This window comes from Colossoma macropomum, unplaced genomic scaffold (assembly GCF_904425465.1).
Source record: "Colossoma macropomum unplaced genomic scaffold, Colossoma_macropomum, whole genome shotgun sequence".
In the NCBI taxonomy this organism is placed as follows: domain Eukaryota; kingdom Metazoa; phylum Chordata; class Actinopteri; order Characiformes; family Serrasalmidae; genus Colossoma; species Colossoma macropomum.
Window position 1 is genome coordinate 16,654,269 of NW_023494795.1, and position 12,764 is coordinate 16,667,032.

At 39.0% G+C, this 12,764-nt stretch overlaps 1 protein-coding gene across 1 annotated transcript; it reads left to right on the plus strand.

Annotated features, from left to right (window-relative positions):
• Window positions 1–4,877: 4,877 nt before the first annotated feature.
• aqp4 (aquaporin 4) lies at window positions 4,878–12,202 on the plus strand. Its single transcript, XM_036582662.1, has 5 exons — window positions 4,878–5,025; window positions 5,985–6,408; window positions 8,828–8,992; window positions 9,589–9,669; window positions 11,545–12,202. Exons 1-5 carry the CDS (start codon window positions 4,979–4,981, stop codon window positions 11,815–11,817), a joined length of 990 nt encoding a protein of 329 aa, XP_036438555.1. The 5' UTR covers window positions 4,878–4,978; the 3' UTR covers window positions 11,818–12,202.
• The last annotated feature ends 562 nt before the right edge of the window (window positions 12,203–12,764 follow it).

Here is a 12,764-nt window from a genome sequence, read left to right on the forward strand (position 1 = left end):
TGGTTTCATTACTTCCACAGTAATTTACTATACCATATTAACAGTAATTAACTGTACAATAGCAACTGTACACAGTGACTTTGCAGTTACCTGAATCAAAAGATTACTGTGATGTAGCTGCACTCACCTGTACAGTAATAAGCTGTAATCAAAATACAGAAATCTCCTGTAGTTTTACATACCAACTGTAAATGTAATGCGACTCAGTAGGCAGTATTTTTCTGTAACATATGAAAACATGACCAAAAACATCTAGCAATACTAAAAAACATTTTTTTCTTACATCTCAGCAGCTTTTTCATATTTCAGCATTTAAACATTCACCTTCTATAAGGTCAGAGGCAGAGCTATCAAGTCCTATAGTTTATGTGTGAATTTCACAGTTTTGTACATTTGCTATGTCTGACAGCTGTGAATGTAAATCTCACACTCTCACACTCTCAAAATAAACAAAAGTTTGTTTTACAACATGTTGGCATGCTGCAGAGTTTCATCACAGCCAACAGCCAACAGCTTGGTGATGTATTAGGATTCCACCACACAGCGCTATTGGCCAAACTACCCCTCAAATTAAAGCTGAGAGTGTTTTGATTTAACATCTAGATATTTGAACTGGAAACCATTGATGCTAATCAAAATCCACCAGCATCTACTCTGCCCACAAATCTTTACTGTCGCACACACACACACAAAAAAAAACCTGTATCTCCATTTTTGTCATCTTTTACTTTTTGACTTAATTTGAAAGCTACCCTTTGCATTGTGTTAGAATTTCATGATTAATGGATCAACACAAATGGTACAAATTTACTTGGAAAAAAAAGATGACGTTATTTTAGTAATTAGTAATTAGTAATTTTTTTCATTATTTTTCTGGAGATACAAGGTTTTGTTCCAACAACAATGATGCACAACAATAAGTGAAATTATCATGTAGACATTTAAACTGGCTCTAACATTGAGGCTAAGCAATTTCCACCAGCAGCTAATACACCAACATATAAAACAACATTTGTGTTTAGTTTGATTGCACTGAGGAGTCAAAAGGGGACAGCATGCATTTTGGAAAGTGTGTATGTGCGATATAAAGATTGCAAAAATTGTGCTTCTTCGCAATCTTTAGCCAGAATGTAATGACTTTTGCTCACCTCTAAAACATTGTCTGATTTTTGATTATGAGATCATATACAGCGGTGGGTGAGGAAAAATAATTTTAAACAATAATACCATTTTGCACCTCCCCCTCCCACCACCCACACCTATCATCAATCAAAATGCTCAGCTAGCTCAGAAATATGGAATAAGGCATACAGAAGGAGAATGCCTTATGATTTTCTCTTCACATTGATTTTAAGCATGGAAAGAATGCTGTATTCGAGACATACACTCATACACAGACTGCTGATCAGCTGAGATTAGTATTGAGATTAGTATTGGTTACTTTATGTCAATGTCTGCCCAACAGAAGCCCTGTTTTCTAAAGAAAAGGTGTAGAGTATTTTGGTATTTTACTCAGACCAAAATAGAGTAAGAGGTAAGGGGCCAGAGGAGTAACTTATGCACTGCCTATCTGTGGGCATTAACATATACTGACTGAAACATAATGGCTCAAATAAGAAATCAAAAATTATGAAATAATATAATTCATGATATACAATTATACCATGATGAGTAACAGTGAACATCAAACAAATACAATGCACACAATCCAGGTTTTTAAATGTCAGCTATGACAAAAATGCATAGCCTTGAACTTCAACCCAGTGCCAATATTAGCCAGACAGCAGTCTCTCTATATATATTTCAGTAATGTTGTCTGTCATGGCATTTACATCTCTTGTGTGTCACTGTGTGATGATCTGTAATGAAAATGTTCTTAGGTTTTATGAAGTTTTGTAGGTCAGCTGATATATCAACGTCCTAATTCCTGAGAGATTTGAAGGAACTCACTGTTTGCTGTATCATCCTGGAGTTTCCTCTTGCTCCTGCTCCATCGTGGTTCCAGTGATGCAGTATGCTGACTGTGGAAGAAGAACAGACATAGAATAAAACCTGCTGCCGCCTGTTGCTGAATGAAAGATGTGTGGTGCAGGGAGCTGTATTGACTGAGGTGAGCTGAAACTGAATATCAGGTTAAGACATACTGTGAGATGTTTCATTGTCTGCTGCTGGATGATGATCTGGCTGAATGTTTTATGTGGATCAGAAACCCTAATGTTTATAATATTTATATTAATGACCAAGTTATTACTAAGTATATTCAGAATAAAATTAGTTAGAAAGAGGTTTTAATAGACTTAACTGGGATAATGACAAGTAAAGGCCAAACGTGTGATAAAAGCTTTAATGTCGCTTAAAAGTTTATTAGTTTGTATTAATGACATTTGATAGTAGGCTATACTAATGTTTCTCTGTCAACAATATATTAGATAAATATACATTCTATAGTCAGAATTCCTGCTTGTGAACTACCATTGCTTAGCTATGAGGATGACTGGTAGATCCAATTACCTGATCTCTTTGCAGATCCTTACAAACAAGCAAGAATGTGGGAATAATTGATGTAAGCAGAGGCTTTTTGAGGGTACATTTTATATGTATGTAGGCTACAATAGGCCTAATGACAAATTAAAGAATATCTAATACAACCATTAATATATTGGTCTTCGGGGTAGTTTGCCTTTTTGCAAACACCTTATCATGTGTGGAGCCAAACATGCCTTAATAAATTGTTTATGAAAATAATACTATTCTTATTCTACAATGGCTAGAATAACTTTACCTTGGATACTTGAGTACACAAGGTAAGTACTTTTACCAGAAATGTTATAAATGAGGAGACCTGTCACTGGTTAAAATATAAACAGGAAAGCTCTTAATGCTCAACATGGGGTCTGTTTACAGAAAGTCCCACCCTTCAATAAAAAGTGCCAGTCAGCTTGTTGGTTACGCCACTGGTTCAACAATATTGTGCTACAAGTAAGTGCTCTTTTACTTAACACAACAGCATAAAGTGCACATACAGAGCACTGAAAATGCAGGGGGAGGTCACCAATAGCCACCAGCTTCAACCTGACAATGACCAAACCTTCACACACAAAACCCACACATTAGCCCACTCTTAGACACACAATAACAGAGACACAGGAAAGGCGTTTTAAGTTGGGAGTGCTGCAATTTTAAGCAGCATATATGTTATGTGAACAATGACATCATGCTAGATTATTTGCCTTTTTCCATTTTTTTTGTTGTTGATAATTTACATCGAACACAGTGTGTCATACTGCATTCTAATGAGGCAAGAGACAACAATATACACATATAACTGACACATCAGAGCACCGATGCATATCTTCACTCTGATCTCTCACTCTGGACAAACTTTATGCTAATGAATTAAGTGGTAACCTATTAGATTACTGATATGTGAATGCGGTAACCAACCGTGACACGGCCACAGTCTTGTGATGAAAACACACAATGAGCGGGAGATGAAACACCTAATAAAATGTTATAATCACATTAGATGATTTTTTACAAGTTTAAAAACAGTATTAGGCTGTATTGGGGTTTAGAACTGGCCTCAAACACACACTTTCTCTCTTTGCACCATAACCTGTGTGTGTTTTAGTGATGCACTCCTTGTGGAGTTGTGGAGGGAAGTGATTTAGCTGTAATGAAAACACAACGTTAACTTAAACAGCGCCCGGCTACTGTAGAATTTGATTATATATAAATAAAAACAAAAAACTACTAACACTTCTGTAAAACAAGCACACGTGAGTCTGAAATCAGCACACCCACTTCCAGCATCCTTGCACAATAACACAAACAACACATACATGTAACTTTAACTAACAAACAGCAACATTAACAACAACAACAAGTCCCTTTGTGGAGGGCGCGCACATACTATGAGCCTATGTGCGTGACCATCTGCATAGCCACGCCTCCAGAGTGCTTTGAAGCCAGAGCCAGGTGGCTACAACTTATTACCTCCTGGAAAATAATAGAAAAAAAAAAATATATATATATACTCTGTACCAAATTATCTCACTATTGGCAGCTTTTCAACCATATTTCAGTAACACTTTACTGTAGGGTGCTGTTTATAAGGCTACATGACACCTACATATCCTTGTCATGACAACTGACATAACCTACGTAAATTTTTATAAATGCCTATTCCAATAGGTGTCATCTGTCTTAAAGGCTACTTTGGCTAACTTTGATCAAAACTGGCAAATGTAACCTTTATAACAAATGACGTCTATTGGAATAAGTATATATAAACATTTATGTAAGGTTGTATCAGTTGATATGACAAGCTTATGTAGGTTTAATGTAGCCTTATGGACAGCACCCTAGAATAAAGTGTTACCCATATTTCTTAAAACAAGCAAAATTCCCTGCTAAGATGGTGAGATAATTTCACTTAATAAAATTAAAGTGTCTATTTGTTGCAGTGTAGGCCTAGAGCCCCAGAATCACTAAATCCGCCCGGGGTAAGGAGCAGGTGTGCATGCACATTCGCGTGCCTACAAATAAGAAATAAATAAGTTGCTTACAGAATTAGGAAGTTAAGATGCTTTTCAGGGACATTTAAACGCGGCATTATTCTTTAGTCTACTTTGAGGGGCCACGGGGGGCGTTAATGCTGTTTTCCCACCCGTATTCCGGCACGTCCCGCCTCCTGTACTGGGATTGGCTGGTAGTACCACGACCCCTTGATCTAGAAGTTTGTTCACATACACACGCCCACAAAAGCAGTCGTCAATAGGCGGGCGTGCTTGTCAGAAAACGGGTAGAAAAAAATAACGCTGCTGGAAGGCTCCAGAGGCTCGAGAGCTGCTGCCAAACTTCCCTCGCGACTGAGCGCATCGCTGCAGGAGCCACTGAATCCCAAACTTCTGCTCTCTGATTGGAGTCAACAAGTTTTACTTTCACATGTTGTTAGTGAGATGATGCTCACAAAGTGATGAGAGAAGAGTTTTCTGGCCGAAATAAATGTTGTGGTTGTCTTCGGTAAGTTTACACGTGTCGACTTTCTGAACAAAACAACATCGGCATTACTATAGTGATCTGTATTATTATAGTTATCTCTTTTATTATAATGATTTGTATTATTAGAGTGATCTGCATTATTATAGTGATCGGCATTATTATAGTGATCTGCATTATTATAGTGATCTGCATTATTATAGTTCACAGTGTCTGCGTGGTTATCAGATGTTGGCTGCACCTGTTATTTATGATTGCTCAGAAAACGTAGTGCTATTTCCCTTCAAAACACGTCAATGTAGACGATGTAGCCGCCTCTAAAATATTATCCTTCATAAACAGCCACGTTTAGTCCGCACAGTAACAGCATATTTTATGTCTAAGCCATCCAATGGAAATGTTTACCAGCGTGAAATGATTAAATAGGATTCGTGAATGCGATGATGGAAACGCAGTGAGTTGTTAGAGTATTTACAGTAATAATCTATTTTTCTCAATGCTTTATCAGTTTACAGTAGTTTGTTTACGACCTTAGTGCAATTTTTCTGGCAGCGCGCATGCGCACGTATGAGCGCTCTCTTCAGTGAGGAGATGGATGTTGGTCATTTGTTTAGCCTCTTAAAAATGCTGATTTCTGACCAACGTTGTTATAAAGCTGAAGGAGGGTTATGATTCTTCCAAATACAGAACCTTATGCAAGAACCAATTATCAAAAAACTTGAAGCAACATATTTTGAAGCTCTAATTGGTTTGCTTGTAAACCATAGATGCAAATTCTCATAGTCTCATAGTGTAACAAAGGATTAAAAACGTTACTTTGAAGTTCTCAGCCACAGAAACACATTTGGTTCCATTATAAATGTCCTTTATAAAACTTTAAAATATATAGTTTTAAAAATGAATCTTTGTGATTTTGCTTAAATGTGTTATGAACAGTTAATTTTGTTAGGACAATCTCTTTCTGCCCCTCCCCTTTCTCTCAGGAGGTGTCCTCCTTCATGCTCCTGCCATTGTGAGTGTGCCATGGCTGCCTTTAAGGGTGTGTGGACGCAGGATTTCTGGCGAGCGGTTTGCGGAGAGTTCCTGGCCATGCTGATCTTCGTGCTGCTCGGCCTGGGCTCCACCATCAACTGGTCGACTGCGCAGGAAAGCCCCCCTCCCCCCGACCTCGTCCTCATCTCTCTCTGCTTTGGCTTGTCCATAGCCACGCTGGTCCAGTGCTTCGGCCACATCAGTGGCGCCCACATCAACCCGGCCGTCACCGTGGCGATGGTGGCCACGCGAAAGCTGAGCCTGGCGAAGGGCGTGTTCTACCTGGGGGCGCAGTGCCTGGGGGCAGTGGCAGGGGCTGCTATCTTGTACGGTGTGACCCCACCTGCTGTGAGAGGGAGTCTGGGGGTCACCTCGGTCAGTTGGATAGCAATATGGTACCTAAGGCTGCGTTCACATCATAGGCCTTATCGCTAAGTTCTGATTTTTTGCTCATATCCAGTCTTTCTGCCTTCAACCTTCACATCTGTGTTAGTAAACGAGCCATTTTTGTTATTTGGGTGAACAACGCGCAATTGATTTTTAAATCAATTACACCATGTGTATGACCTACATGCATCATGAACATCAACACAAAAGCAAATGTGCTGGACACAACTCAGTATAATTAGGTTTTACAGATGCCTCACTGCCACTGCTGATACACTTCTGACACTAGATGATAAAGATGGTTCTTTAAAAGTTCTTTAGTAAAGATAATGGTTCTATGTACAACCATTACATTCATAGACCATTTTCATGCTTAAAGGGTTCTTTGCAAGATGAAATGGTTATTTAGATTGATAGAGTATGTGTTGTATATGGTTCTATAAAAAAAAGCATTTTAAAAGGTTTCTATACATATATACACCGAAAATGGTTCTTCTGTTGTTACAAGCTTGACATTTTAACAATAGAGGAAACCTTTTTGTGCTATGTACATTTCTGAAAAAGCTTCTGTATAGAATCGTATACAACACCTTCTCCATCAATGTGAACAACCATTTCACCACACAAAGAACCCTTTAACCCCTTAACATCCCTGTCTTATTATGGGCTTATTATTTAGTAACTCCAGGGACTTCTATGCAAACTGTTCGAGCTGTTCTTGGGTTATAGAGGTGAGGGTTATAGAGGTGAGGCCTGCTGATGGGCCCTGGCCATTTAAGGGATTAAGTATGGTTCTTTGAATTTTCATGGTTCTATATAAAATCACTGTTTTTACTAAAGAACATTTAAAGAACCTTTTTTTTAAGAGTGTAATCAGTGTTCTTTAAGTACAGGAGACATCCATGTGCTCAGAAAAGCATGACATTGTGACAATTTATTGTCATATTGCCCACTCTTACTTTAAGGTGCACCCATTGCTTTCGCAGACATTCAACTGCCCACATACAGCTTGTATAATCTCCATAGAAAAGCATTGCCAATAGAATGTGATGCTGTGAGCTAAGACAGGGGTGAGGAACTCTGGTCCTCAAAGGCTGGTTTTCTTACACAGCTTGGTAATTCTCCTGCACAAACCCTCCTATTTCAACTCACCAGTTTTGGTTGGTGTGCTAGAGCAGAATAATCACCAAAATGTGTTGGACTCTTGGCCTCAGTTCCCCATCCCTGGTCTAAAGTCACAATGCCCATAGCCAAGCTTTAGCTAGACGGGTATAAAGCCCATCAGAACTGGGCTGTGAAACAGTGGAACTGCATTCTCTGAAGTGATGGAGCACCATCCAATACCTTTGGAATGAGTTGGAGTGGTGTTTGTGATCCAGAACTAATCATCCAACATCAGTTCTTGACCTCTCTTATGCTCCTCTGCCTGATTGCAATCAAATCCTCACAACAATGTTCCAACATCTAGTGTAAAGCCTTCTCAGAAAAGGCTGTTACTACAGCAAAGAAGGACAAACTCCCTATTAATACCCTTGATTTCAGAAGAAATGTAGGAAACATTTGGACATATAATGAAAAAAGCATGACTTTTGATCCAACCATTCCAATTATGGTTGTGAGGTCATTTATAAGTATGTACATGATTGTAGGTCCACATATGAAAGGCTGCGTTCGCATCACCATGCTGAAGTGGCACAAATTCAATTTGAGATCACACAGATCTGATGTTTTTAGAGCTGCATGGACACACAAATCTGATGTTTTCAAAAGAGACATGAGCCACTTTCACATGTGGTCGCCTTCATCTTGCTCTAATTATGAACTGAGAGCTGTTGTTATTGTATTTGCAAAAAAGGCTTGTTCTGCTGGTTAGTTTCTTTGTTGTTTATGATGCATGTGGTTCATTTATGTGATGTTTGGGATTAGGATGTGCACATGCAGGTCCTTTCAGGACACAGGTTCATTCACATTCATGACAGATTTGAGTGACATGCCTACACTAATGTGAACCATCAAATTAGAAAGATCAGATCTGAGCAAAAAATCTGAATTGAGCAATGAGGTTTATAATGTGAGCATAGCCAAAGTAGGTCAAATCTGAATGAAAAAAAATCAGATTTTTGTGTTCACACTGCACTGAAAAAATCAGATCTCTGTCACAACTAGGCCAAAAAATTAAAAGTTTGTCCTTTTGATGTGAATGTAAGCTAAGAAAAGCACGACCAGTTGGCTGTGTAGGTTTTGGACAGCCTGCTACTATGAACAGTCATACCTGCTTTGCAGGCAATGTCTTTGTTAAGCCAGAAAAGACAAGCACTTAACATTTTCTAAACTATTTAATGTTTTCTCATTGCAGTATAACTCTCAGTTCCTTCTTCCTTTCCAATCTCTCTACTGCCCCCTGCAGGTGAATGCTGGTATCTCCACTGGCCATGCCCTGGTGATTGAACTCCTTATTACCTTTGAGCTGGTCTTCACTGTCTTTGCCACCTGTGACCCTAAGCGCAGTGACCTGAAGGGTTCAGCAGCGCTGGCTATCGGCTTGTCTGTGTGCATCGGTCACCTATTCGCAGTGAGTCACTTTCCCATTTAGTTTCTACCTCAGCTAACAGGATCAGCAAACACAGAGAGAATTACAATTAATAATCTAATGAATTACAGTCCCAGCAACTCCAGACGTAGCCAACACTGCAGAACATGGCTGGTTTCCTGAGTCTAATCACTTTAGAAAGATTTGTTATGTAAAACTTTTGTGTGAACAAATGGTTTGATTAAAGCATGTCAGGTGGATTAGCTGCCATATCACTTCATCCAATTACATTAAGACCTTCCAGACACAGGGGAATGAGCCTCAGCAGGTGTGATATTCAGGTCTCGGAGAAGGGCGACCTAGCTATGGTGCCAAGTGATGATGTCAGGTTTATGCCAACAGCCCCCGCCGTCTACAGGGTGTTTTTGGAGCTGCTCTCCTGTTGCTAAGGAAGTAAAGTGTCCTCATTTTGCCCTTCGTGCTGTTTAGACAGCATTAGAGACTTCACAAAAGACTCTTCTCTTCTCTTCTCTTGCCATACCATTTTGCTTATGCATGCTTGTCCATGTGTTTGAGAAAAGCTCTACATAAATCAAAAATTCAAACATTTAACTTCTGTTATGTGTGTCTTCTAACAGATCCCATATACTGGAGCCAGCATGAATCCTGCTCGCTCATTTGGGCCTGCGGTCATCATGGGACACTGGGAAAACCACTGGGTCTGTCAAATATTTGCATTTCCTATTCCTGTCAGCATGAGGTCATTCACAACACCAGGGAGTAATAAAATAGAAAGACTTGAGTTAAACATATGTGCAAACTTTGAGCACAAATTTTGAGTTCATAGCTGTTTGTGCTTGGATGTTTTTATGTATGATTACAGTGGCAGTGGAACTGAGGCCTTGAGTGTTTAAAGAATAACCACTTGACCTTATTCCACTATTATGTAAGGATGTCTACAGCAGCAGTAGCCTTTCATGACCACCCTTTTGGTGCTGAGGATCAGTAATACTAAAGACTTGATGACTCACTTCCCCAAACAGATTCATGCTTTATAAATGTTCTAGAGCAGGGGTCATCAGTTCTGCTCCTGTAGAGTCCTGCAGAGTTTTGTGATTTCTCTGCTCTAACTTACTTAAACCTGGTATCTGACTGCTGGCAACTAATACTGCTTACTCACCTAGTTCCGTTGCTAAAAATCACAGAATATTCCTTTTCCTATGTTGGATCCCTTATGAGTGCACTTGTTCAGAATATCTCATAGTGAGTGATATACAGTCATGTGAAGAAGTAAGTATACTCCATGAAATGTTTCATTTTTCTTCTTTCATTTCTTCTTTTTACATACCAGTATTTGATCTTGAGTTAAACAGTATGTATAGATAAATGTTATGTAAAAGAAACAAAAACAATGGAAATTTGACTTTGTCATCATTTGTTTTAAAATAAAATACTAAGATGCCATTTTAGTCTGTTGAAAAAGTAATTACACCCCTGGCTTTAGTAACTAGTACTGCTCCCTTTGGGCATTTTATGTAGGCTTTTCCTATAACTGTCTACCAGTTTATGACATCTACAGGGAGAAAATTTTGCACATTCCTCAAAAATCTTTCAACTGTGCAATGTTTGAGGAGTTTTATGCATGTACAGCCATGTAAACCTATACTTGTAGATGATCTTTTGGAAAGTGTAGTCCAATATTTTGGATATCTTCTTAAACCCCTTCTCAGACGCATAGACATCTACAACTGAGACAAATTCCTCCAAGATATTCTCTAAGGGTGCCCCTGATTTCAAATTGACATGTTTGAAGTAGTGATTTATACAGGGGTGTACTTACTTTTTCCACATAAGAAATCTTAATAGCTGTTTAATTAAATAAAGGTTGATAAAAACGTTTACATCACTTGTTAAATTATATCACATTTATCTATCAACACTGTTTAAATGAAGAATTGATATCTGTATCTCCAATTATGTTGAAAAAGTCGAAACTTTGCATGGGATGTTCCTCACATGACTGTCTACACACATGTTGCTGTAGGATGTAGGACATAATGCTAGTATGGCCGCAACCTGTTTGTGACCTTTCATGACAGAATGTGTGTGTGTTCTTGTATTGTTACACTTGTGAGGACATGTCCTCGCTATGATATTAAATTTTTGCTCAAGTGAGGACATTTTGCTGGTCCTCATTTGAGCATGTGTTGTTTTCACCACAATTACTTTTTTTATTTGAAAACTAAAAGAGCAGAAAAATTGCCATTTGGATACTGAGGGTTAAGGTTAGAGTTAGGTTTAGGTGTAGTATTATTTAGCTACGGTAACACAAAAATCAATAGAAACCTACGGACATCCTCATATGTATAGCAAGACAAACGTGTGTGTGTGCGAAGGTGGGTGTGGGACAAATTTTACTGCAAAAGTTTTCCTGTTTGTCAGGATCACTTTGTGGACACAAATGACCTTTTCAGAGTAATAACAGAGCACCACTTACCACTCGAAACTCAAACTCTCAATAAAAGAGTCTCTCTCTATCTCTCTATCTCTCTCGCTCTCTCTCTCTCTCTCTCTCTCTTCTCGCTCTCTCTCAGGTGTACTGGTTGGGTCCTCTAATAGGCGCTGTTATAGCTGCAGCTCTGTATGAGTACCTGTTCTGTCCTGACCTTGACCTGAAGAGACGCTACACCAGCGTTCTATCCAAAAGCTCCTTCCCCCGAGGCCAGTACGAAGGCATGGAGCCGGCCGCTTTCCCTAGTGAGCAAGCTCAGCTGGTGGTCAAGCAGCCGGCCTTTACTGTGCTGGACGTGGAGCGGGCGGAGAGGAAGGAGAGGGAGGCGGCTGGTGAGGTGCTGTCCTCTGTATGACTAGTGAGGAGCACTGAGGAGGAAGAACAAAGATCTGGACACTACTCCAGAGCCCAGCTTAAAGAGACTGACCTGATCTAGAGGTGTAGTTTGTGTGTTTGTGGGTGTTTAAGAACTCGTGAGTGATTTCGGTATCAGCTGTCTAGGACATAGACTGACTTTACATTCAGACAAATCTAGAAGGTTGTAGGTTGCAGACTGGGACGATGCTTTAACCTTTAGAAGTTGAGAGTTATTACTATTGTTTTGCTAGATTATTCAAAGAAAATTAACTAACTACATATTTAACTACATATTGACGTGTTGTTCTGTTTTAACGTCAAGAACTGACAAATAAGGCAGAAACATAAAGGTGTATTTTCTTTCCAACAATAACAACTTTTCATCTAAATATCATAATTTCCTATTCTGCTTATGAACACAAATATGGTGTCGAAGGTCTGAACTCACACTGAACTTCACAGAATGTTTCACTTGTTTTCAGTAGTGAGTAATATATTACAACATGCTTTGTCGCTGGCAATAATCACGACTTCTAAAGGTTAATTTGATTGTCTTTACCTACAGCTAAACAGAACTTCTCAAATGACATCACAACAGACATACACAACCACCAACAAATTTCACTGTTTTCTGTTTGCAGATGTATAGGATTTGCTGGTAAAGGTTGTACAGCCCCATTTCCAAAGAGGTTGGGATGCTGTGCAGAATGTAAATAAAAATAAAATGCAATCATGTAAACCATATTTTTAAAGGAAAATACTACAAAGACAACAAATCAAATGTTTTTAGAAAAATATATGCCCATTTTAAATTTCATGCAAACAACACGTTCCAAAAAAGTTGGGACGGGGGCATATTTACTGCTGTGTTTCATCACCTCTTCTTTTAGCAACACTCTGTAAGCGTTTGGGAACTGAGGAGACACTGCTGTAGTTTTGAAAGTG